Genomic DNA, 23175 nt, shown 5'->3' on the forward strand with positions numbered 1-23175 from the left:
CGGCACCGACTAAGAGTGAGCCTTCAGTCGAAATGCTTTAGGCAGACTCACCTTTTCTCCAGCTAGACCTCTCTCTCCAGTTGTGCCTGGGAGTGCTTGACCACTAAGACCCTGCATCAATCATAACCAGGAAAGTGATGTCATTCAGTTGCTCTGTTCTGCTTCTTCATTTACAAACTTTTAGTATTCTCATTTCCGGACTAAGCTGCATTAGTTGAGTATGTCACAATCAAAGAAAGGTTCAAGTAGCTACTTCCTCATTAATGCCATTAACAGTGACTCACCCTCTCTCCTTTGGGTCCAGGGGTTCCAGCCACAGCCTTTAACAGTGCAGAAAAATGGAGAAAATAATAGCAATTACTTGTGCAGCATGGTATGGCTTCTTGTATAAAAATAGGTATATGTGTACTTCAAAGCCTTGGTATTACATTAGCCATTAGCCTTTCCAGCTCTCAAACATTAAGAGCCTTAATGGCAAGCACAGGTAGTAAATGCACAACTCCTACGGCTTAAACATTGCACTATACCACAGTGAAAGTGTTTGGCAGCCTATACTTTTCTTCTCTGTGGGAGGCAATGGTCTTACAACAAACAACAACAACTTGTTTAAGATATGCACGTATTGTGCTAATAATATGCCTATTCAATTGTAATTGACATTCAAGGAACAATCTGAGGAGAGCTACTTTGTGATCAAATGCTGTGTCTTTTTTTCTGTGTCCTTAAATCTTTTCGGCTCTGTCTTGACAGAATGACAACTTCCAGATAAGTTGTCTGAATCAAGAATGAAGCAAAAAAGGAAGCTCTGGTTCTTGCACTCAGAAGGTCTGAAACCAATTTAGAAAGCTTTACATGTGACTGTTATCAAAGTTCATTGCAACTGTGGAGCTGGAAAATGCGATGTCACTTGTGTGTGTGTGTGTGTGTGTGTGTGTGTGTGTGTGTGTGTGTTTGAACAAATGGTGGAGCTGCTGAGCAGATGGGCAAGCGTTGCCTTGTTATTCATCAAACTAGTGAACTCACTGGCAGTGTCACCATGGCTCTGTCCAGGGTGCTGAACCTCAGCAGTGAGGGAGCTGCTCGAGAAACTCATCACGATTCATGCCCACATTACAAACAGCAGGAATGGCTGCGACTACAGAGTGCGTGACAATCAAGCTCCATCTTTCTTTTTTTTACCAGCAGAGAGAAAGCCACACGAAAAGCTACTCTAGTGTATGAGCTACCTGCTTCCATACATTTGATAAAACACCCCATTGTGTTCTTCCTGAACATTGTCAGGAAGAAAAGGGGTTGGAGGAAAACACACTAGTGGAAACAATACAGGAGTGAGAGAAATAACTCATTTCAGTAGAATACTAATTTAAGTTCACATCACAGAAAATAGGTGCACGTTGTTGTTTTTGTTGTTGTTGTTGTTGTTGTGGATGACCAACCCCTCTCTGTGGTTGAATAAACATGGGCTTTGGATGCTTAACTGAACAGCTAAAGCCTCTCTAAATACTGCCAAGTGGACATTACATCTCTAACACAATTGTTCCACATCTGTACAAGCGAGACACCGTTTTCTATTGAAATGCTTAGAAAAAAATTGCAGTTTGGAGTTAATAGCAAGTAAATGTGTGTGCTAATACATATCATTGTGATATCTGGCAGCAATCCTAACAGACTCAAGTTATGCATTATAATAAGCTGCGCTCGAGGCTAAAACGTTTGATTGTTCCGTACTCGGACAAGGGGGAATCTGCACCACAGTGTAATAATATTGATATTGTAAGCAAACAAGTTGTATTGAGCCATGTTGGATAGAAGGTGAAGAACAGAGATGATTTTGACTCTATGTGATAATGTGGTCAGCCCTGCAGAGAGAAAGTTATGAACGCATGTGACCTTCTCTGTCATTTTCAGTCTCACTGAGCTGAAATGTGGCTTAATTGAGATCCTCATCATCAGAATTGGCCCAGACCTTGTCACGACAAGCCAATCCCTATTAACAGATGTCTGCAGTCATTCAAATACAGAGAACTGGCATGCAATAATATTTCAGTGTGAGTGGTAAGGTAGTTTCCATGTGAAGGCCAAGTGGAGCTGACAAATTACGGTTGAGCAAAAGTGTCTTTCTAGAGAGAAATATTAAATTCAAGCAATAATGGGAGCAGCTACATTAGAACATCTGGTTTACTCTAATTTGCCAATTCCTATAAGAGGCTTATTGTGCACGATAGTGAATGATAAGATGATGAGCTCTTAGAACTATAAGGGCACAATATATCTGTCAAGGCTCTTTTTCTTGTTATATCTAAAGATATATTCTGTATATTCTAATCCAGATCAGCTTTTGCCACTTGCTGGTAATAGAACACTCATCCAACAGCCAATTATGCAAACGTGTATGCAAGGATTTAGCTGAAATTCACGTTCATGGTTGGTTCTTCTATTATTTTTTAGAGTGGGAGGCACTTCAGGCCTCCACAGGGGTTTTCCTCATTTAGCTACATTTCTGCAAGAAACTCCAGGGCTGTATTGCAGCAGATAATGTAGACTATGTGAGGGTAGTGTAAACGTAAGAAAGAGTGACTAAATATGTTCCTGACATATGGAAACTCATTATACAGGTGAGCAGGTGCCAGAGAATTTTCTCTTTGAATGTTAATCAATAACAGTCGTATAACAGAAAGATCCCACTGAGAGAACTTGCAAGGGAAGATGGAGCTCTTGTTTTTCTGCCTTAGCCAAGCTCAAAATACCCAGGATTACGCTGGCTATTTGATATTACAGAGGGTAGTTCACTCAAAAAAAAAAAAAAATACTCAGATCTTTTCTCACTTTGCCCAGATAGGTAGAGGTAGCAGTTTTATCACCACAGAGCGCTTTGGACACATTTGAACCCACAACTAATCATCTCCTAAGTTATAGGTATGTAGCCGACCCCCTTCTTTGCATATCTAAACGCAAAATGAGAAACAGTGATGACAGCAGGTTATCTGGTGAACCTCCATCAAACTACGAGGTTCTTATGCTTCATATTGCTAAGTAGAGCGCAGTTTCTGGATTTAACGACCCTTAAACACCCTCAATTTCTGCCTTGCCCATTGTATTGACTTTAACTACAGGCTACTGACAGATCCCCTCATCAATAGAGAATGTCTATATATTCTGATGTCTTCTGTTTGAGAGCCGTTTGGAGCGCTCGTCTCCTTCCTCTCCCTACAGCCCCATGGCTCACACTGCTGCAGCCTACTCAGACATATCACAGTTACAATATCAGTTTATAGAGACAGCTAGCAGCAGCATATAACCAGCTAACAGTGGGACTCCCGGACAACATTAAGTTGTGTACAAATTGTAGGGGAATGTCTCTGGAGCACGATTTGGGTAACAGTCAGCCCCAGCCCCAGGTGGACAAACAACAGCATCCCAACCACGACCCTTGAAGGAAGACTCAGAATAGGCATCAGATGAAAACTCGCACAGTTGCAAGCTAATAATAGCCCTACAGAAATGATTTTTTTTTATCACTTCAGGCAGCAAATCATTCTGTAGCTGGGATCACATCTAATAAAAGCTACCACAAAACCAATTTCATTGACTGTCCTTTTGGCCAGCGGCTGCTCGGTAGATAAAGCATGTTCTCACGTTCCCTGGAGGACCGCTGTCTCCCTGCTCCCCCTTTAAGCCGGCCTGGCCTGGAGGTCCAGCATTGGCCTGAGGAACAAATTACACAATGATGACACAGAGGAAGACCTGATAAAAACAGCCCAGTGCACACTAGACATTGCATAAACAGTCGCCTGCAAGAACACAGACATAGATAGTAAAACACACACACACACACACACACACACACACACACACACACCTGCTTTCCTGGTAATCCAGGTATTCCTTCTTTGCCAGGCACCCCATCTCGTCCAGGGACTCCTGGTTTACCCGATTCACCCTTAGGAGCAGCACATACTTCAGTGGGTTTGATGCATGTGTAATCACAAGCATGTGCAGTCACATTTGCATTCGAGTGCACTACAAAAGGTAGCAAATCATCTAAACAGATCTGTGCAGCTGTCTTCAATCAACACATCATCATTTAATATGGATCAGTAATGGGGTCTCCACTTATTTTACATATTTATTTTATAATCGTGAGGCATTATTACACAAACAGCCAACAGTTTACAAAAAAAAGGAAACCAAGAAAAAGGTTATATAAAAGTCTGTACAGCGTACATGACATGTCGAGAGGATTGCTCGTTTTTCAGCTGAAGGTACAACAAATCACGTGTTATGTTCAAACTATGAACACAAAACACAGCTGAAGCCGCCATTTGTCAGCAAAAGCTTGGTACACATGTTTTGGCATTTTTATTTAATTACCTTCCCATTTTCAGTTATAATTGAAATGCCTCAGGCAAAGAACATTTCTTCAATTTTACACTTCCTCACTGTGCTCACATCACATACTCACCACCTGCCCCGACAGTCCCGGAGGGCCCTGTGGACCCTGCAGAGGAAAATAAATGCAGTGGTAAGAAAGAACACAATCTGGTACACGCCATGAGATTTTTTTTATGAATTTCATGAGAAAAACAGGGAAGCAGTTTCTCCCTGGGACACTTACTACAGCTCCAGGGGGACCTGTTGGTCCTGGCAGACCTGTGCTCCCCTGGGCACCGGGAGGACCCTGCAGATAAGATAAATAAACTCACGCACGGTTCAAAACCCTCACTGTCTAGATTGAAATGTGATTAGGTACTCGGTGAATTGAACCTCTGGACTAAAATATGTAAAATACTACTGGAATTGTTTTACCTTGACGCCAACACCTGGCTCTCCTTGATTACCCTGTGAGAGACACAGACGTTTTATGACTTTGGCCAGCAAGCAACAAACAAAAGAATCCCGGTATACATGCCGTGGCACGTAGCGCACTGAGATGTAGTTAACTCACCTTCACACCAAGTGGACCTGGAAGCCCGTTGGGACCCATGGGGCCCTAATTGAAACACACACCACCAACATGTAAACAGCTGCTGTTGATAGTGTGTGAATGTGCATGTATGCTTCATCATGCGTGTGATACTTACAGTTGGCCCCCTAATTCCAGGCTCTCCTAGGTTTCCCTAGAAGCAAAATACAAGTCATGTACAGTATACTCACGTCATAAGAAAACTCACTAACAGCACACAGGCCACATTTTAAAAGTGTATATTTTGACATCTTGGAAAAGCTTAATCGCTTTAGTTAGACGAGAAGATTGATACCACTCATTAAAAATGACTTATTGGGAGTCTCCCCTGATTGCTACGCAACCTTAGATGATGACAAAACTCCAGGAAGCCTCTGTGCCCAGTTAACAAATAAGGACTATTTGTTAGCATGACCCCCTATTAAACGAGCAAGAGATAACTGTATTTGCCAAAATGTCAAACTATTCCTTTAAGCAACATATATATGCATACGTATGTTTATAAAACTTGAGCAATTAAAACCGTAAATACATTTTTATATACTCAAAATTAGACAACATGGAGTTCACAAAAACAATACACAGATGTGTCACTGATTGACACAAGAGTCTCTCTAGGAGACACAAATATACAAACACATAAAGCATCTGACTGACTCGTGACAACAGGTAGGACAATACAAACACAGAGGATCAACAATGTCAACAAAGAGACACACGCATGGTAAGCGCTGAAAAACCAGTGCTGTGAGAGGGATAAGCACACAACAGACAGCATCAGGAGCAGCTGCATGCACGATAAGCAGACTCAAGCGAATTCACATCACAGTACTTGTTGGAGAACCAAAAACCCAATTTTATATTCCCCCTCTACTATTGTACACTAGATACTGGCAAGAACTTCAGCAAAAGATGTCAGCTGACTTCCTTTCATTTCCTCCAACAAATATTTGGTGTCTTACATGTTTAAAAATTCAACTTTTGAGTTTGACACGGATGCTTTGGGGACAGTTGGTCTTGATTCATATTGTATGAGGAAAGGATCAACGTCTGACTCTTATCCCAGCTCCCAGAAGGATGTTTCCAATACAAATGCATTGAGATTAAAGGGATTGGAATTTGTCTGGGAGGTACATGACGATGTGCATGCTGATGATAGGTTGTTCTCGTCTCCTGTTGTTAAATGCGGATACATCTTTCAAGCTATTTCCTGTCTAAGCTAAACCCCACTGGCATCTCTAAAGCTTTGGTGCTTTCCCCATTTGCATCAGATACCACAGGGACAGGTTCTCCCAGCCCTCCCTCCTCCAGAGCTCAAGCATGCCAGCCAGCAGCAGAGAACCTACCGGTCTGCCTAGAACTCCTGGGAACCCAGGCAGGCCCTGGAGAGGATGAAAGACAGAAGAGGAGGGGTGACAGGAGGGATGGGGGGGAAGAAAGGTGGGTGGAGAACAGTGTTTGAAGAGGGGAAACAAACAACACAGAAAAGGAAATGGGCAGAGATAAGACACACATGAGGAGAGAGAGGAAGTCAGAGAGTAAGGTGTTAGCCGCACAGCTGTAAGGTCTAAGGATCTATGAAGCCTCGGCCCAAGAGGGGGAAAAGAGAGCTCCACCAGCCAACCCAGTGGTTTGCTCTGAGGATTAAGCCAAAGAGGAAGCCCCTTTGCTGGGTTACCGGTTACTCACTGGTTGGCCAAGAAGACCAGCGGGCCCTGTTGGGCCCTGCTCCAACATGGAGGGAAGGAAAACACAAAGTGTGAAGAAGTGCTTAATACCTCTCCTCTCCTCTCATTTATTTCTGCACCCGACCACACAGTCATGACATACAGCACATCATTTGTGTTTGGGCTTTAAGTGATCACTGCAAATACTATGGTAAGGATAAAGATCAAACCTTAATGTGACCTCTGATGTTAACTGGAATTATGCTGGTTTTAAAATAAAAAAACTGAGCGGTTAAATCTTTCATAACAATAAATAATCCTATATTTACGATCAGAATACTGTAAATTAATCAATTATTAAGTATTAACTACATATTGTTATTCTCATGAGAAAAAAGAAACACACTTACCAAGTCTGTTGAAAGAAAAGAAACATTCACTAAATAGTTACACACGTGTGTCTAAACCAAGAAAGTCATTACTATATCACGCTCTAATATATAAAAAATAACTTGATGCGTATAACTTTACAGAGTATGTCACATTACCGGTTTCCCGTCCTGACCCGGTTTTCCTGGTTCTCCCAGTGATCCCTAAAATGACAAAACAAAAATTGCTTCTTACATTGTTTTCAACAATAAGATCAAAACTAGATTCTCTTACTTTCAGAGTCTGGGATTATTACAACACTCAGCTCACCTGCGAGCCATCACGTCCTGCTTCTCCAGACTGGCCTCTGTCTCCTTTGTCACCACGAGACCCTACAAAACCCTGTAAGACACATTAAACGTAGCTCATTTGCATATAGAAACATGTGACAGTGCATGACAAATGTCATTGTATTATGTGTAAATCGTACCCGTTCTCCTTGAAGTCCTGGTGATCCTGCAGCACCAGGTTCTCCCTTCTGTCCTACAACTCCTGGAGGGCCTCTGGTTCCAGGCGCACCAATTAATACTGAGTCAGCAGAAGATCCCTACAGTATATACACACAAATATTTATGAACTCCATTCTATGTACTGTGTATCTAATATTTACATTATTGAAATGTTGAATCTCCTTAGTTTCACTGCATCAATAACAAAAGATGAGAAGGAGTTTGTTTACCTTTTGACCTGGTGGGCCGGCTACTCCCACAAGCCCATTTTTACCCTGAAAAACAGAAGAAATTCTCAGTTCAGTGTGGAAGTCATTACACAAAACATGAATTTCTTCTCACTACCTTGATGTGGTGGACCTAAATAAGAAATGTCAATGTAACATAAACACTTACAGCTTCTCCTCTGTCACCTTTCTCTGCTCTCTCCCCCTGAAATGCAGATATATACGCTATATTATCAGAATCATGTTCAATGAAACATCTACATTTGTTTGCCCAAGTCACCTCAACTCACCTTATCTCCCGTTCTTCCAGCCTCCCCCAGTTCCCCAGGTCGCCCAGGAACTCCCGGTATTCCTGGTTTGCCAGACACTCCAGCAGGCCCCGGGGGTCCCTCTGGCCCTCGCTCTCCAATAGCTCTACCTGTAGGCCCAGTTGCTCCCATGGGTCCTCGATCCCCTTGATCCCCTTTTGTTCCTCTTTCTCCTTGGAAACCACGGGAACCCTGGTGCACAACAGGAAATGGAGAGAGATAAAGAAATCTAAATTTAAAACAAAAACGTAAAATAAATTACGTTCTTTTTTTTTGTTGTATTTACTGCAAGCCTCCAAGATGCCCTTAGTCATACTTACATCTGCACCAGACGATCCTCTCGGTCCAGATTCACCACTGTCACCTTTATCACCTTTCACTGCCTTCTGCACTGGCGGAGGCACTGATATGTCCTTCTTGTCCACAACCACCTTCAGATCCGATATCTGTGTGGAGGCAAGAAAAGGGAAATAGTTGGCAAGAGCTAAATAACTTTCAGCCACAGCTGCCCGTCTGTAAAACACGTTAGACATCAGTTCAAGACCAGCCATTGAGATTTCATCTCAGCAGCTGGAGAATTTCTTGTAATCCGTGTTTATTTTCACGTATTCCACAAGCCCAAAAATGGTCATTGTAAAATGTATTTGCACAAAACCTCTAAAATATATGGTTTTACTGAGAGGGATGGAGAAAGTTTTTCATCTGCAAGAATACTGAACGAGGTTAGCAAACTCCTCCACACTATCAGGGTGCCGTTTATTTTAAGTAGTGTGCCAATTCAGTCATAAATCTATGTGAGTCAGTGGTCTACGTCTATGACATCAAGCCTCACATGCTGCGGAGGAGTTTTAACTACTTGCAGTCCTATTTTTATGATGCCCATAAACCAAGAGCCAATCCCATATTGGACCATGGTAACTCTGTAATCCTCTTTTACTGGATTGAAGACATTATTTATTTATTATTTTATTATATAATTTATTTATTTTCAAACTGATTGAGAAGTTATAAATACATCTGGTATGATGACACTTGCAAGAACAAATGGACAAATAAAAACACAGTTCCAGGGCATTTCCAATTAGCATAACCATTATGCTAAACTATTCATCTATATATCCATAACAGATGACTTAGTATTTAGATTAAGGCTGCTAGGAATTAATACAAGTACAAATTCAAATTGTCTTGCTATTTTTATGGGAATCTATAATTTGCCAAATTTATATTTCAAGCTTCTGGAAATAAGCATTGATGAAATGACTAACAATTTAAAAGTGTCCATCCAAAATAAATGTGTGCTTTGGCGTCAGTGTGGAGGCATTACTCTTCATCAACACTGACAGACATTTCTATTTTAGAAGGGATCATCATGCCATAACTTAATCATATTCCAGAGTAAAGATGTATCCACTGCATTTAAATATATCTCCTTATATTACATACAATACTGAAGACTAGAAACCTTTCTGCACCTTTAAAAGGCTCAACAAACTGTAAAATGTTACAGAATCATTAAACTGCTAATCCTAATTGTGTGCCAGTCCACATACCTGAATGCCATGGCTGAACAGAGCCTTTTGTACATCCTGGTAAGAGAAATATGCAAACATCAGTCAACAGAGATGAACAATATTGAAAACAAATGATTCCGCAAGTCACAGTGATGTGCTGACATCTTACCACTGCTGTCCCAGGTCTGCCCGGCGCCCCGTCCTCTCCTGGGTCTCCCTGCCAATAAAAAGAGATCAAAGTGTCAAAACACATAAAACCTCACTCACGACACATTTTCAATACAATAGGGATGGATTTTTAACTTACAGCGTCACCTTTCTGGCCAGACGAGCCCCTATCCCCCTGGAACAAAGAAAGTTAGAAGGTCAAGAGAACCACCAAGTGTTTACGAATCTATAGCAAACTGGGATCAACACAGACAACCACGACTTACTCTGGCTCCCAGAGCTCCAGGGATCCCAGGAACGCCCTGAAGGACAGAGCAAGGACAATGATGAAAACATCAACAGATAAGACTGTGGGAGGGCTGCAGCAGCACACAGGGACAGATGTAGATAAGGACACACATCTCTGCCGCTACATGTGGGAGAGCAATGCTGCTGGGGACAACATGACCACACGAGGGCCAGATATCAGCTAGAGGGTTCTAATTTGATGCAAAAAAGAAACCCTAAATGAAAACATAATTACATACAGAGGAAGTGTCCTGTGCATATAATGATTTTATCTTCCATTAGTACACATTAGCCCTGGAGGTCTTTTCTAGTACACAGCCTTTCACTAAAAGCAGTGACTGTAATATGCATTAAAAGACTGTGATTAACAACAATGTCAGAAAGCTGCAAAGTCATGCATACTCACAGGGGTTCCTGAAGGCCCCTGCGGGCCGGGGATTGGTGCCGCTGCAACTCCTTTAACATACACCACCTGAGAGACAGGGACCGTGTATAGATTAGTGAAGACGACAAACTATGATTCCCATTCATTATATTTTTCAAAGGTGTCTACAACAGTCACACCTGTCCAGGTGGACCAATGCTGCCAGGTACTCCAGGAGGCCCGGAAGAGCCAGAGGGTCCGGCAGGCCCAGCAAGACCCCGGTCTCCTTTCTGTCCGTCTCGGCCCTGGAAAACATGTGCAATTACACAACTGAGACTCTCTCTACACAGGGTTACTTCCTCCTGTGCTATAGTTGAGGCTGAACTATAAAATCAAAGCAGGTGGCCGCTGCCACCCCTCCACTGATGTTGCAGAGATAATTAATGTAAATTTGCACATGAAAACAGCACAGCACTGACATTTGGTGCCTTTCTGGATTCCTCTCAGAAGTGGTCCCCCCTTAAAGGCTAGGCTTGATCATTAGAGGCTTGTGAATTAATATAGCTGCTTCTGAGGAGCCAATTGATTCCGCAGTGAGTGAGGGCGTGATGGTAATGTCAATGTCAGAGCAAACTACAGTTGATAAATACACACTTGAGTGGGAAAGTGATGAGGAGAAAAGAAAGGAGGGAAGCTGATTTGTAATACAATAAAGTCAAGGATCAATACAGGAAGCGGGGGTGAGAAGGGGCGGGTCGACCGGACAGGATACAGCGTAGAAACAAACCGAACACAAAGAGATAACGATGTAAAAGAGATAAGGAAAAACTGACATCTCTTCCAGCAGCTCCTGATTCTCCTTTGTCACCCTGCACATTAAAGACAGCACAGTCAGATTCACAAGGAAATACAGACATAAGTCAACTTTTCATAAACAAAGTCATTGAAAGACAATAGTCCTAGCTATCTAAAGTATTGTTTATTCTATTTTAAGTCATTTTGTTTGCCGTCTTTACATGGAGGCGTGTCCTACATTATTAAAAGCATTGCAAAGATAATATTTACAAATAGCACTATATCAAAGATGCGCCACTTTAACAGACAATTTTACATGATAACATTCATAAGAGGATATCTTTGGGAAAATGTTTGAAGATTGGTGACATGAATTTGCGAAACAGCAAAATGCTGTTGTTGGTCAGCTTAAGTTAGAAGAAACAGTATCCGACTAAACCTCATTCTGTCAGTGTCGGATGATTGTATAAACTGATAACAGCCACAAACCTTTCTCCCATCTTCACCTGGCACACCATCCTCGCCCTGTAAGTCAAAACAAAACGCATTGCAGACTTGAACAAACAAACTGAATAGTGGCCGGTCTGCTGCAGGAGCACTCAGATAATTCATTGCCATTGCTTTAGAGACTCACTTAAGATCACCATTATGCAGCAGGCCCTGAAATAAATGTCCTCACTGCTTTATTGTCAAGGGAGGCCATTACCAAATTAGGGAGTTATAGAAAGACATGCTGAAAGAAACATCCAGCACTACTGAACAAGATTGATATTCTGACTGTTTGGATTAAAATAAATATTACATAAAACAGTCAAAATATCAAAGTATGTCAGTCGAGTCACTAATAAAATGTGCAAGATGTCATGTTAGGAAGAGTTTATATCACATTGAAGATGCTGAAGTATATCAGCTGAGAAAAGTGTTATAACAAGGAGTTACCATTTTCCCAGGAGAACCAGCTTTGCCATCGTCACCTGCTTTACCCTGAAATACAACAACACGGACGATGACACTAGGTAAATGTGGTGGAGATGTAACGAAACAAAAACAATGGATGATACTGATAGAGAGACACGTTGATACAAAAATGAAAGGTTGTGTGTCGGGTCGTCGGGGTGTGTGTGTGTACTCACAGGTGTCCCTGCAGTGCCGGGAGGCCCAACAGGCCCCGAGGGGCCCTGCCCCCCTCTAAGTCCTGGTAGACCCTGTTAATCAAACCAACAATGATCGGTTTAATCTCACTTTTAATCTGACTAAATGCCTGCTTAGCTAAGACTAATTAAGATCTGCTCACATGTAGCACCGTATTGTGGGGATGTAAGGGCAGAAGAGAATATGTTTAATTTAGTAGTTTAACAACAGCAATTTGTTTTGCATGGACAGCAGCAGTCATAGAGCCGTCATGTGTCTGCCCCATCAAATAGGATTTAGACTTTTTAACTAAATTGTAAATTTAGCAGGACTTTCAGAATCATTATTGTGGTCGATATTACGTAATAGTCTCATGTGACGCTGCACTGGCCTCGCGATGTCTTTCCCTACAGTCGGCTTTTGCAACCCGCCACAGTAGTGAAGACGGATTTTCACCACCTCCACAGTGCCCTCTGCTGCACAAACACGTGAAGTGCATATGTGATTGCAATTCAGGGGCAGATATGCATTTACTGAAAATGTGTTTGATACAGAATTTGGATAATATTATTAAAATCAGAAAACAGTTTTAAACTGCTCACTAAATAAATACAAATCTCACAACTAAAGTGAACGCAAGACAAAAATATCAGCATCTATTTTCATATAATTACTGATAACTAATACAAAATCAGGACCAATTGTATATTCCAACCAACCAAACAGGAGAAATTAAACTCACGTCTCTTCCAGGATCCCCCTGTTTCCCAGGATCACCCTGTAACACAAAGAAAAAACAAAAGCTCAACAGCTACACACATTCGTAACCCAGTGAGGCTGCACATACAATGCGTTTTAAAGTTTGGGGAAGAGATGGCATAAAGTACCCTCTGCCCAGGTGGTCCAGCGGCACCTGGTTTACCATCCAGACCAGAGCGTCCATCTAACCCAGATGTTCCCCTTTCTCCCTGATCACACAGATGTTGAGGGTTAGAAAATCACATTGAATTTAGAGCCTACAGTTAGAAAACAGTTGGTGTGGCTGAATTCAACTTTTGGCTATGAAGCTTTCTGCAAGCCCCTCTGCACTTCATCACACTGAGGAAATACTGCATGGTAAACAGAAGGACAGCGAGAACTGCCAGTTTATTAAATGACTTGGGTGAGTTCAGTAGGTAAGATTGTGAGGACCAGCCACTCTGGTTGATTTCAAACCTTCTCTCCAGGCACTCCTCTTTCTCCTGTGTCGCCCTGTGAACAATAGAAGAGAAAATGATGTGTGTGGAAGAAAATTAGCAAATTATTCAGGTATTAACAGATATCTAGTGATACAAATAAATTGAAGTAGAGAAGCAGTGACATAAAGCAAACTCACTCTTGTGCCTGCAGGTCCCCGTAGTCCCTCAGGACCCTGTATAAGTAGCGGAGAAAGAACAAGAAGTCACAAATGATCATCAGTCATGCATACCAAATCAACAGGGAAAGGGGTCAGTGTGCATACAGATGCATGTACTGTACGGCGGCTTATCAGATGCTCACAGAAGCATTTACAAATTGCAAGAATGAGGCGAACTCACTCGTAGGCCTGGGGCTCCGGGAGTCGCGGTTTCGCCTTTCTGACCTCTGCCGCCGTGCTCTCCTGGGTCGCCAGCGTCACCCTGGAAATAACATTAACATGAGGTAAAACTTTTGGCTAATCATGACATTTTTTCGGAGTTTTTTTTCACAATGTGGCCGCAATAACTACAGTGTCTGCAATAAGACTGGATTCGGGGGAATACTTATTTGAACTTGAACGCTCTTCACAGGTACGGTACATACCTTGTCTCCTCTCTCTCCTTTCAACTGGCCCTGGATGTCAGCCTTTTGAAGAACACAAATATGTAGTATCAGGGTTGAATTGAGTTGAGCTATATATGAAGTTCTCTCAATGGTAAAAAGATGCTGCAGAATGTAGTTCCTAACTCTAGTTTACTGTGATCAAAATGACACACTCACCACTTTTCCTGCTGGTCCTGGAGGCCCTTGGGGTCCCTTTAAGAAGAAAGTGAAATATTTAGATAAATACAATAGATATAAAGTTCTATAAGTACTTTGTGAAAATAACGCAGACAACAAACCAGTCCTCCTTTCTCTCCTCTCGGTCCTGCGGATCCAGGGCTGCCCTATGATCGAACACAGGTCAATAAATATACGGAGCAGCTGACCTTCCTCACCGTTTCTCCTCTCAAGGCTTCGGTGGGAAATCACAAGCGCATATTGAAAAGCTGTCTGTATGATGATACATAAATGTGTGCCTCACATTTCGTCCGTGCTCTCCTGGGTCTCCGAAGTCTCCTTTCTCTCCAGGTCGACCCGGCTGACCAGCCAGTCCCTAAACGCCGGTCAATCAAAAAATATCTGTTTACTGAACTTTCCATAGATGGACGTTTTAGAAATAAAACTTGACTCTCAAATGTGTCAAATACACTTGTCCTACCCTCAGTCCTCTTTCTCCTGCCTTCCCAGGAAGTCCAGACTCCCCCTGATGAAAAGCAAGTTTAAATAGACATTTGCAGTGACGTGTACAGGTTCATCTTTATAAATAAACACACTTTTTATGAAGAGAGTGGTCATTGAGATGTATTATACTTACAGGTGTGCCTTCATCACCCTTCTCTCCTCTCTCTCCCTTTAAGACAAATATTCATAATAATGAGTATTTTACATATTAACTAGAAGGACACCTTAATTCCAACAACATCAACTGAGTAGAGGGTCAGAGAACATATACAAAACGAATTGTTAGAAAATATCATGTCAGGCACACCAAGTGTCACTTTTACCTCTAAGATGGCATCATTAGATAGAGATGCATGTTGGAAGGAAAAGAAGAAAGCTCAACAGGCAGTCTGATGTCTGATTATAGCACTGTGACCAACATGCAACAATAACAACAACTGTTTGACTATGATTTTAAGAGAGTAATGTCTTACTTCACTGTGTAAGGAAATCCACTCCAGGAAAGACATTATAACGTGATAAGATCACTAGAGCTGCAACTAACAATAACTTTTCATTTACCTGTTGATTTTCTTTAATAATGGTTTTGTCCATAAAACGTAACAAATTTGTGAAGAAATTGACAATTTCTCAGGGCCTAAGTTGACATATTTATTCCACAGATATTTAGTTCTCAATGATATAAAACAGAGAGAACCAGTATATCCTCACATTAAAAATGACTTAAATGCTTAGTCAACGATCAAAATATTAATTGAGATTAATTATCGCACAGCCCTACTTCCAGCTCTACGTGGAGAATGCTAACAACAAGAGTGAATCATGTTACTTTCCACAGTTAAGGTTTGAACACCAATCTCACCTCTTTCCCAGCAAGACCAGGCTTTCCTGGGATTCCTGGCCGCCCATTCTCCCCCCTCTCTGCTGGGTCACCTGCATCTCCCTAAAGAACAGTTAAAAGACCAGATTGACAATCAAATAAACAGAAAGGCTACAAACACACACACACAAAAAAAATACAGCAGGCTTCTCACCTTGGCACCCGGCCTTCCACCGATACCAGCAAGTCCCTGAGGGAAGAGCAACATGTTTTATGTATTTTGGGACGGAGCGGTTTTGGGGCATGACTTACACTGACAGCTGGCACGAGGGAATGTTTCATGAATAATGGATGCAATTGTCAGGAATATATCATAGCAGCTGTAAAAGTTATCATTTTGCTAAAGTTGTTCAAAAATACCATGTAGATGTAGATAAAGAGGCGTGACTATGACTCCGGTGTGAACTCACTCTCTCTCCCGGTTCTCCTTTAGATCCAACAGCTGACCCTCCTGACCCTGAAGACCCCTTGCAGAATGACAGAGAAGGAAACGTGATTTAGACAGAGGTCAGAGTGTATGTGTACTGCAGACACAGATGTCCATGAACATCGTCATCCCCCTGGCTTCTCACTTTCTCTCCTCTCTGAGCGGGCTCTCCTTTTTCTCCCCTCGCCCCATCGGTACCAGGCAGGCCTCGGTCCCCCTGAAGCAGAGCAGCAAAGGAGAGGAAACACGTCAGAGTGAAGGAACGGTGAGCTCTGGCAAAAGGAAAAGTCTTACGAGAACAGAATTTGATAGCTTACCTGGTCCCCTTTCTTCCCGGGAATAACTGGAGCCTGCGTGATTTGAATAATACAGTAAGGACTCGTCATCACAGACAAAGACTCGGACTGTCACGGACATTAACTGCATATCCAAAATGAAAGGACGGATCAATTATGTGATAACTCACACTTCTGCCGGGCTCCCCGCGTGCACCTTCGTTTCCCTGGGAACAGACAGGTGCAACTGCTCTTTCATCTTCGCTATGAAAATTCATTACATGAGATTATGAAATGTTCCGTGAAAGAGTCACGTTCCTGTTGGCCTGCTGCTTCTCGTATGATTACACTTAATTTAATCAGGCTCACCTTTTCTCCTGCCGCTCCACTGGGCCCTGGTAAGCCCTGGAGACAAAGGGAAAGACTTCCTTCAAGAGACTCTCTATGCATTTATAACAGTCAGACCATGCAGCAAGTATGAAACTAACGCCGATGTTATTAGCAACATGGCAGTCTGTCACTCACTCTCAACCCTGGTGTTCCTGCTAGGCTCGGCTTTCCTGGGTCCCCCTGCGGCAAAACATTATTCAGATAAAAGCACACAATCCAACCAAAAGGAAAAGGATGTCAACAGTTGAATTAATCTAAATTAAAAACTTAACCAACTCTGCTCTACTCACTCTCTGCCCAGTTTCACCAGCCAGTCCTCTCTCCCCCTGCAAAGAAACACATTATACAGGTTCACTGACGTTTTTCAAGTCAAATTGCATGTTCTGCGACTCTTCTTTGATTATCTGACTCACCGTCAACAAACCCTGCATCTTGCAAAGAAAGGTCCATTACGTAACGTTTAGAATGATCACACTCTAACTAGTTACTTAGGAAGGTTTGTTGCTACGTAGAAATGAATGGAGCGTCTTAACTTGCAACGGCTCATCTACAAGTAAGTATCATTTCAGGAAAATTCAGGGATTTCCTTTATTTAACAGCCTATAACACATCTCCACAAATTCTGCACAGCTATAAACATAAACTTGCACAGACAAACGTCCATCTCATCTAAAGAAGAATTCGAAAAAGAAAATGAGGACGGCAAGACGTTGAATCGACATTAAAGCTATCTCTCAGTTCAGGTACGAACACGTTCTCTGCAGCATATTATTTATTGGACTGAAGAAGAAAGAGGCAGCTGCTGTGTCTCCACCTTTATTTCATAACTTGAACATTTTTAAGACCTACGTGAGCTTAATGAGACGCACATCAAGCTAAGCAAGATTGTACATAAAAAATAATAATAATTTTGTTGAAATTGCGTGTGCTCTTCACTGTGGTAAAATGTGCCACTGCACCTGGTGCCATACCTGTGAATATGGACCATAGTCATTAACCCTAACCCACACACACACAGACGCTCACACGCAGACAGACATGCACATACTTGACTGATTCACTCATCACAGTACTCACCCTGTCTCCCTGTGATCCAGCCTCACCTGGCAGTCCTCGGTCACCCTATCGGAATCGAGCGAGTGACAAAGGTTATTCCTCTATTAACAGTTTACAAAATAAGTCATTTGTCTTACCTTTATCTTACCTTGCCACCAATTTCACCTGAAGGCCCACGGGGACCCTGAAATACATGAGCAAAATGCTGGATTATAAATAATTCCACTAAGGAGGTCAAGTTTTAATCCTGTTTATTTCTGTAATTTTTATTAGTTAGCAGGGAATCTCAAAAATGACAGGAGAGGGCCATGGTACACAAAAGAACTGAATAGTTTCAACCATGTGGACATTTATAAAGCACCTTATATCTTTGCTCACATCTCTTAAATTGTGAGAAACAGAAGCGTCTTAAACAGACACATCAAAAGTTTGTAAATTGTGATGGGATTGTGTGGGCGTAGCAGAGGTCAGTGCTCTATTGTGCAAAAAACGGATTCCTCATCTTGACATCAGCCATCTAAAATGACTGTGTGCTCAACCCACCCTGTCCCCAGGGTCTCCTTGTCTCCCTGTAGCTCCAGGCACCCCATCGTCACCATCGCCCTGAAAAACAACCACAAGCCATCACTCTGGGATAAACACCTCCCATGCTCAAACATTCATAGACTTAACCAATCTGCAGCTACCTTGTCTCCCTTGCTGCCTTGAGGTCCTGCTGGCCCTCTAGGACTCTGAACTCCTGGAGGTCCTGGGCTACCCTGATAATAAAAATGCAATTAGTAAATGCAAAATACAACCCCACATGCACACCGAGTTCATCTGCAAACTAAACATGTCAGCACATCGGCAGTGATTGACAGCGCTTACTGGGAAGCCTTTCTCGCCCTTCACTGCCACCCCGCTGCCGACTCCCGGAGGTCCCTGTCAGCAAAGAGAGATAAGAGCTGAGGATCATTATGCTTACGTGCTCCTCAGAATATTTCTGCAGTGAGAGGACAAGCTGGTGTGACTTACCCTATCTCCTGAGCTGCCCTTGTCTCCCTGCACAACGAGAGAGAGAGAGAGAGTGTGAGAAAGAGAGAGAGAGAGAGGATGCTGAACGTTGTTAGGAAACGTTTCTAAATAATAACAGACATTGACGTACACACACTTACTCACAGGTTGATACACAGACAACCCACGTCTCTGCTACTCCACATAGCGCGACATTAAGGCAAAAGCTTAAAAGGACAACCGATGACGACACAGAACCAGGAAGTAAACTACATTTTTTATATTACAGAAATAAGTTATTGGTCATTCTTTTTAATCCGCAGAAAACCATTGCTTCTATTCCGGAAGAATTAAAAACTATTGTAATGGTAGTTTGCCGTTAATCGGGATCATTTCTAGAATAAAAAAATAAATGATTAAGACCATTATAAAAACCCTGACCTTTGAAATGAAATTATACACTAAAAATTATATTGTGTAACAAAAACTACCCACAAAATCTCAGCTTTCCTGGCACATACAGTAAATGCTTCAGCCAGCACTGAAGAAATATGTGAGTGGCTCACTGCTACCACCATGTGCCTGAGTCTGACAATAACAGTTGCATCTTGAAGCAGTGGTTGGAGCCAAAAGACTCCATTGAGAATTTATTAAGGTCTCTAAAATGCCTCAATCTAACAAAAAAATATATATTTTAGTACGTGGAAATCAAATGAGAGCATGCATGCACTTTTATCAAATATTTCATAACATAATTAACATAGTAAGGTTAAAAATAACAACATCTATATTTTTTATTGGCTGAGTTTAAAGAAAGAAAGAATATGAAACTGTAAAATGCTTTCTTGTAAATCTAATGTCTGCAAAAACAATTTCAACAACTACTGAATAGCTCCTGAAAAAGCCTGAATATTGTTTTAATGAGTGATTTTAAATTATTTTTTTCAAAATCATAAAAATCCTTACATTAGTAAACTGAACACAGCACACTCATGTTAACCAACACAGCTATATGTCACTCCAAAATGCCAAAGGGATGACAGATGCAAACTATCTGATGTTGGTAAATCCAGCTTAATCAGGACAGAGAGGTGCTCAAAGGCAGCTTGTGTTTTGACTGCGAGTTTGGATTTAGGCTAATAGAGTAAATACTTTTAGCTCCGTTAAGGAGTGATGGAATGCTCACTTTTAGGACATTATATCAGACAGGTGTATTTTCAAGATGAACTCTTTAAAAGCTGATGGCATACTATAGTTACTTTCTAAATTGAGGGAAAGGGAGAGAAGCAGGGCAGGACGCTCACCTTGATGGAGTGTCCTGGCGTTCCTGATAAACCTGGGCGACCATCCTGACCAGGTGTCCCCGAAGCTCCAAATGCTCCTTTGCTCCCGTCGCTGCCTGACCGACCAGGAGTACCCTGAGTACACAACATAAATACTGGTCAGTATACAGAAATGAGTACATCCAAAACATCTAGACAGCTACACACAACCGTTTAAACTGGACATCACTTTACAGATGAGAGTGTGTGTGAGTGTCGTCCACCGTGAGATTTAGGATACATGTTACAAATACATACAAAGCTAATTTAGGACTGTAGTCACTCCGGTTTCTTTCTTACCGGTATTCCTGGGATCCCTGGCTCTCCTTTCCTCCCAGGAAGACCCCCTCCTGGTATAGCCAAGCCTGATTCACCCTGAAGCATCAGCACAGCACCGTAAACACACACACACACACACATTTTGTTCTCCGTCTCTTTCAAACTGCCACAAAGGAACTACAAACACTTGTGAGGTGGTTTTTGGCAAAAGAAATGATCGCTCTGCTCACCCTTTCACCTTTACCCCCCTTTGGCCCCAGCGGCCCTGTCCCACCTGTTCCACCCTAGAACAGAAAACACGTAGCAAGCGTTGTACTTCATATATTTAAATGTCCACCTAACAAGTATGCAGGTTAAGAGTTACTCACTGGATCTCCTCTGATCCCAGGTAGGCCCTGCGAACCCTGACCCAAGAACAACATTGTTTTGTTACTTCTATGTTAACACAGCAACATGAACACATCCAATGTGTCGGTGGGTTTTGCTCCCTCAAACTTACCGGGACTCCTGCATTTCCAGAAGAACCTGGTCGTCCTGGCAGCCCTGAACTTCCATCAATGCCAGGAAAACCCTAAAGCGAAAACAAACCGCTTGTTACTTCAGTCCTCATTAGGGAAGTGTGTACAGTTTTGGTATAGCCTTAGCTGTACTTACTCTCTCCCCCTTTTCTCCTTTCCCCCCCACTGAGGGGTCAATAGGGATAGTTTGGCCGGGTGGACCTGGGCGTCCTTCAGCTCCTCTGGGGCCTTCCCTCCCAGGCACACCATCACGACCCTACACCACACATTCGGACACCACATTAGTATGTACAATCAATAGTATTTTGAAAAAGCAGTACATTGCTGTTAATAGGTCAGTGTTAATGAATGACTCACAGAATCTCCCTTGCGCCCATCTACACCGTCTCTGCCTGTCTCACCCTGCGGAGTAAAACAAAACAAAACGGCACCTTAAAAGATGAAAATGCAAATTACAAGGAGAGTGGTCAAATATTTTGCAACTTTCTGCACCGTACCGTCTCTCCACGATATCCCCTCTCACCCTAAAATAAATAGGAAAGATTATATTTAGAAATCATACAGGAGAGAGGAGGAGCCAAGAGAACTTTAAGGATGTTTCTGGCAGTATATAAATCTATAGTACTACATTATTATCACAGGTACAACGTTTTGATGCTGTATGAAAGTACAGCTGGAGAACTCACCTGAGGGCACTGAACGGTACACTGCGCTGGACCTGGACCTACCTAAACAAGGACAGAAACATTACGCTGAGATTAAAGAGGGTTTTTTTCTACTACATCCTCCTTTATTACAGTTAATCCATGCTATTTCCCAAAAAAAGCTACAAAGTATCATAAGCAATATTTGTCTACAGATCACACAAAGCTTTAAAAACAAGGCTATAAACAAAACATAGGATTTGTCCAGGTTTCTTCTTACATCTGGTATTCTGGCAATGCCACAGAGCAAGTCTGCCAGATCACTATGTACGGTGTCCAACTGTGCTGCATCACGGGCATACAGGATGTTCTGGGTGCTGCCGTCCGTCACTGCCCGCCGCAGCTCCTCGGTATTCGCCTGGTCGATACCAACTGCTAACACTGTCACACCTAGCAGACACACGCACAACAAGACATTTGTCTCACAGAACACAGGTGGATTTTGGATTTGTGTGTAAAGTAGGTCTACATGTAGTTGAAGTTCTTGTGAATTCAGAAAAATATTTTCTAAGTTTTTCAACTTGTTTAAGTTCCAGATGGGGCATCTGTCACAGGCCCAGTGACTTAAAAATACTTCCTCTGCAAAATGATAATTTGTATATCAACTACTCACTCAGTGTTACCTTGAAGAAAATTTGTTTTTCCCCACACGCCTCCACGGTGAACGGAGAATCAACGAACGGTAATTGATATACAAATGTTCATTTTATGGGTTAATATTTACATACATATACTGTGACTGAAATCTTGAAAGTAAATTGTCCAGATGAAGCCAACTTGTGTGATCTGGTGGCTGCAGGTAGTTACATCCAACCAGGCTAAAGCATAAGTTTCATTCACAGATGAGTGCAGTGTGACTGCTTGTTGTTCTGCTCCAGCACACCTGTAGCCCTGAGACTGTTGGCTGCGAGAGTCAGGTTGTCAACTGATATTTTGTCTGCAATGATGACGACGGCACCAGGGACCCTCGGCCTCCGTCCAGCTGAGGGGGTCAGAAGGTACTGCCTGGTGTATGTCACCGCCTCACCTGCAGAGGGAGACAGACAATATCACAACTCATATACTCACATACACATACATTGAGCAGTAAGTACAGAAAAGGCGAGGAAAACACTGACCAACGTTATTCCCGGGACTTTCATCAAATGGTGTGGACTGGATCTCTTGAAGAAGTGTGTCATACCTGCCATGGCGATTAAGCAGGAACCATAATTTGGGTCTGTAACCGTATACTACAACTCCAAACTGAAACAGGCAGAATATAATCAAAATGTTAGACAGCTATAAGTGACCGTGCCATCAGATTCTGTGAGCAAACAGCCTCCCCAGGTCCTGTTGAGAGATGTATTCTTCAAGAGCAGTACCTGAGAGTCGTTGGCTCCGATAGTGTCGAGCGACCCAGCTGCACTTGTTAGCAGTTCGCGCAGAGGTCTTGCGAGGCTAATCCGATCAGTGGATGCCGGGACCAGAAACACCACATCCAGACGCCCGCCCACACAAACTGTTGACAGCGAAGTTTGTAGGGT

The 23175-nt window shown here is 42.4% G+C and overlaps 1 protein-coding gene across 1 annotated transcript in view; it reads right to left on the reverse strand.

The window, feature by feature from the left end:
• Positions 1–23175, reverse strand: part of col7a1 (collagen, type VII, alpha 1) — a 48965-nt gene that overhangs the window by 14122 nt on the left and 11668 nt on the right. Inside the window, exons 23-88 of the mRNA XM_076110677.1 lie at positions 23014–23150; positions 22768–22894; positions 22533–22676; positions 21870–22039; positions 21632–21673; positions 21443–21469; positions 21303–21347; positions 21082–21201; positions 20927–20998; positions 20796–20831; positions 20658–20711; positions 20449–20523; positions 20131–20244; positions 18848–18874; positions 18701–18754; positions 18520–18591; positions 18377–18436; positions 17982–18017; positions 17855–17899; positions 17068–17103; positions 16913–16957; positions 16757–16792; positions 16579–16614; positions 16430–16462; positions 16258–16329; positions 16096–16152; positions 15840–15875; positions 15668–15748; positions 14939–14974; positions 14783–14827; positions 14606–14677; positions 14424–14468; positions 14302–14337; positions 14125–14166; positions 13881–13961; positions 13679–13714; positions 13519–13554; positions 13191–13271; positions 13046–13081; positions 12306–12377; positions 12112–12156; positions 11662–11697; positions 11211–11246; positions 10578–10682; positions 10420–10485; positions 9992–10027; positions 9865–9900; positions 9727–9774; positions 9597–9632; positions 8364–8489; positions 8026–8235; positions 7905–7940; positions 7739–7783; positions 7490–7606; positions 7330–7401; positions 7179–7223; positions 6310–6345; positions 5082–5117; positions 4946–4990; positions 4807–4839; positions 4616–4678; positions 4463–4498; positions 3860–3940; positions 3637–3705; positions 285–320; positions 52–111 (exon numbers count right to left, since the gene is read on the reverse strand). Coding sequence (XP_075966792.1) covers positions 52–111; positions 285–320; positions 3637–3705; positions 3860–3940; positions 4463–4498; positions 4616–4678; positions 4807–4839; positions 4946–4990; positions 5082–5117; positions 6310–6345; positions 7179–7223; positions 7330–7401; positions 7490–7606; positions 7739–7783; positions 7905–7940; positions 8026–8235; positions 8364–8489; positions 9597–9632; positions 9727–9774; positions 9865–9900; positions 9992–10027; positions 10420–10485; positions 10578–10682; positions 11211–11246; positions 11662–11697; positions 12112–12156; positions 12306–12377; positions 13046–13081; positions 13191–13271; positions 13519–13554; positions 13679–13714; positions 13881–13961; positions 14125–14166; positions 14302–14337; positions 14424–14468; positions 14606–14677; positions 14783–14827; positions 14939–14974; positions 15668–15748; positions 15840–15875; positions 16096–16152; positions 16258–16329; positions 16430–16462; positions 16579–16614; positions 16757–16792; positions 16913–16957; positions 17068–17103; positions 17855–17899; positions 17982–18017; positions 18377–18436; positions 18520–18591; positions 18701–18754; positions 18848–18874; positions 20131–20244; positions 20449–20523; positions 20658–20711; positions 20796–20831; positions 20927–20998; positions 21082–21201; positions 21303–21347; positions 21443–21469; positions 21632–21673; positions 21870–22039; positions 22533–22676; positions 22768–22894; positions 23014–23150 — 4097 coding nt within the window. The remainder of the gene's footprint in view (positions 1–51; positions 112–284; positions 321–3636; positions 3706–3859; positions 3941–4462; positions 4499–4615; positions 4679–4806; positions 4840–4945; positions 4991–5081; positions 5118–6309; positions 6346–7178; positions 7224–7329; positions 7402–7489; positions 7607–7738; positions 7784–7904; positions 7941–8025; positions 8236–8363; positions 8490–9596; positions 9633–9726; positions 9775–9864; positions 9901–9991; positions 10028–10419; positions 10486–10577; positions 10683–11210; positions 11247–11661; positions 11698–12111; positions 12157–12305; positions 12378–13045; positions 13082–13190; positions 13272–13518; positions 13555–13678; positions 13715–13880; positions 13962–14124; positions 14167–14301; positions 14338–14423; positions 14469–14605; positions 14678–14782; positions 14828–14938; positions 14975–15667; positions 15749–15839; positions 15876–16095; positions 16153–16257; positions 16330–16429; positions 16463–16578; positions 16615–16756; positions 16793–16912; positions 16958–17067; positions 17104–17854; positions 17900–17981; positions 18018–18376; positions 18437–18519; positions 18592–18700; positions 18755–18847; positions 18875–20130; positions 20245–20448; positions 20524–20657; positions 20712–20795; positions 20832–20926; positions 20999–21081; positions 21202–21302; positions 21348–21442; positions 21470–21631; positions 21674–21869; positions 22040–22532; positions 22677–22767; positions 22895–23013; positions 23151–23175) is intronic.

Source organism: Anarhichas minor, unplaced genomic scaffold (genome assembly GCF_050575085.1).
Source record: "Anarhichas minor isolate MPS153535 unplaced genomic scaffold, ASM5057508v1 ptg000043l, whole genome shotgun sequence".
In the NCBI taxonomy this organism is placed as follows: Eukaryota; Metazoa; Chordata; class Actinopteri; order Perciformes; family Anarhichadidae; genus Anarhichas; species Anarhichas minor.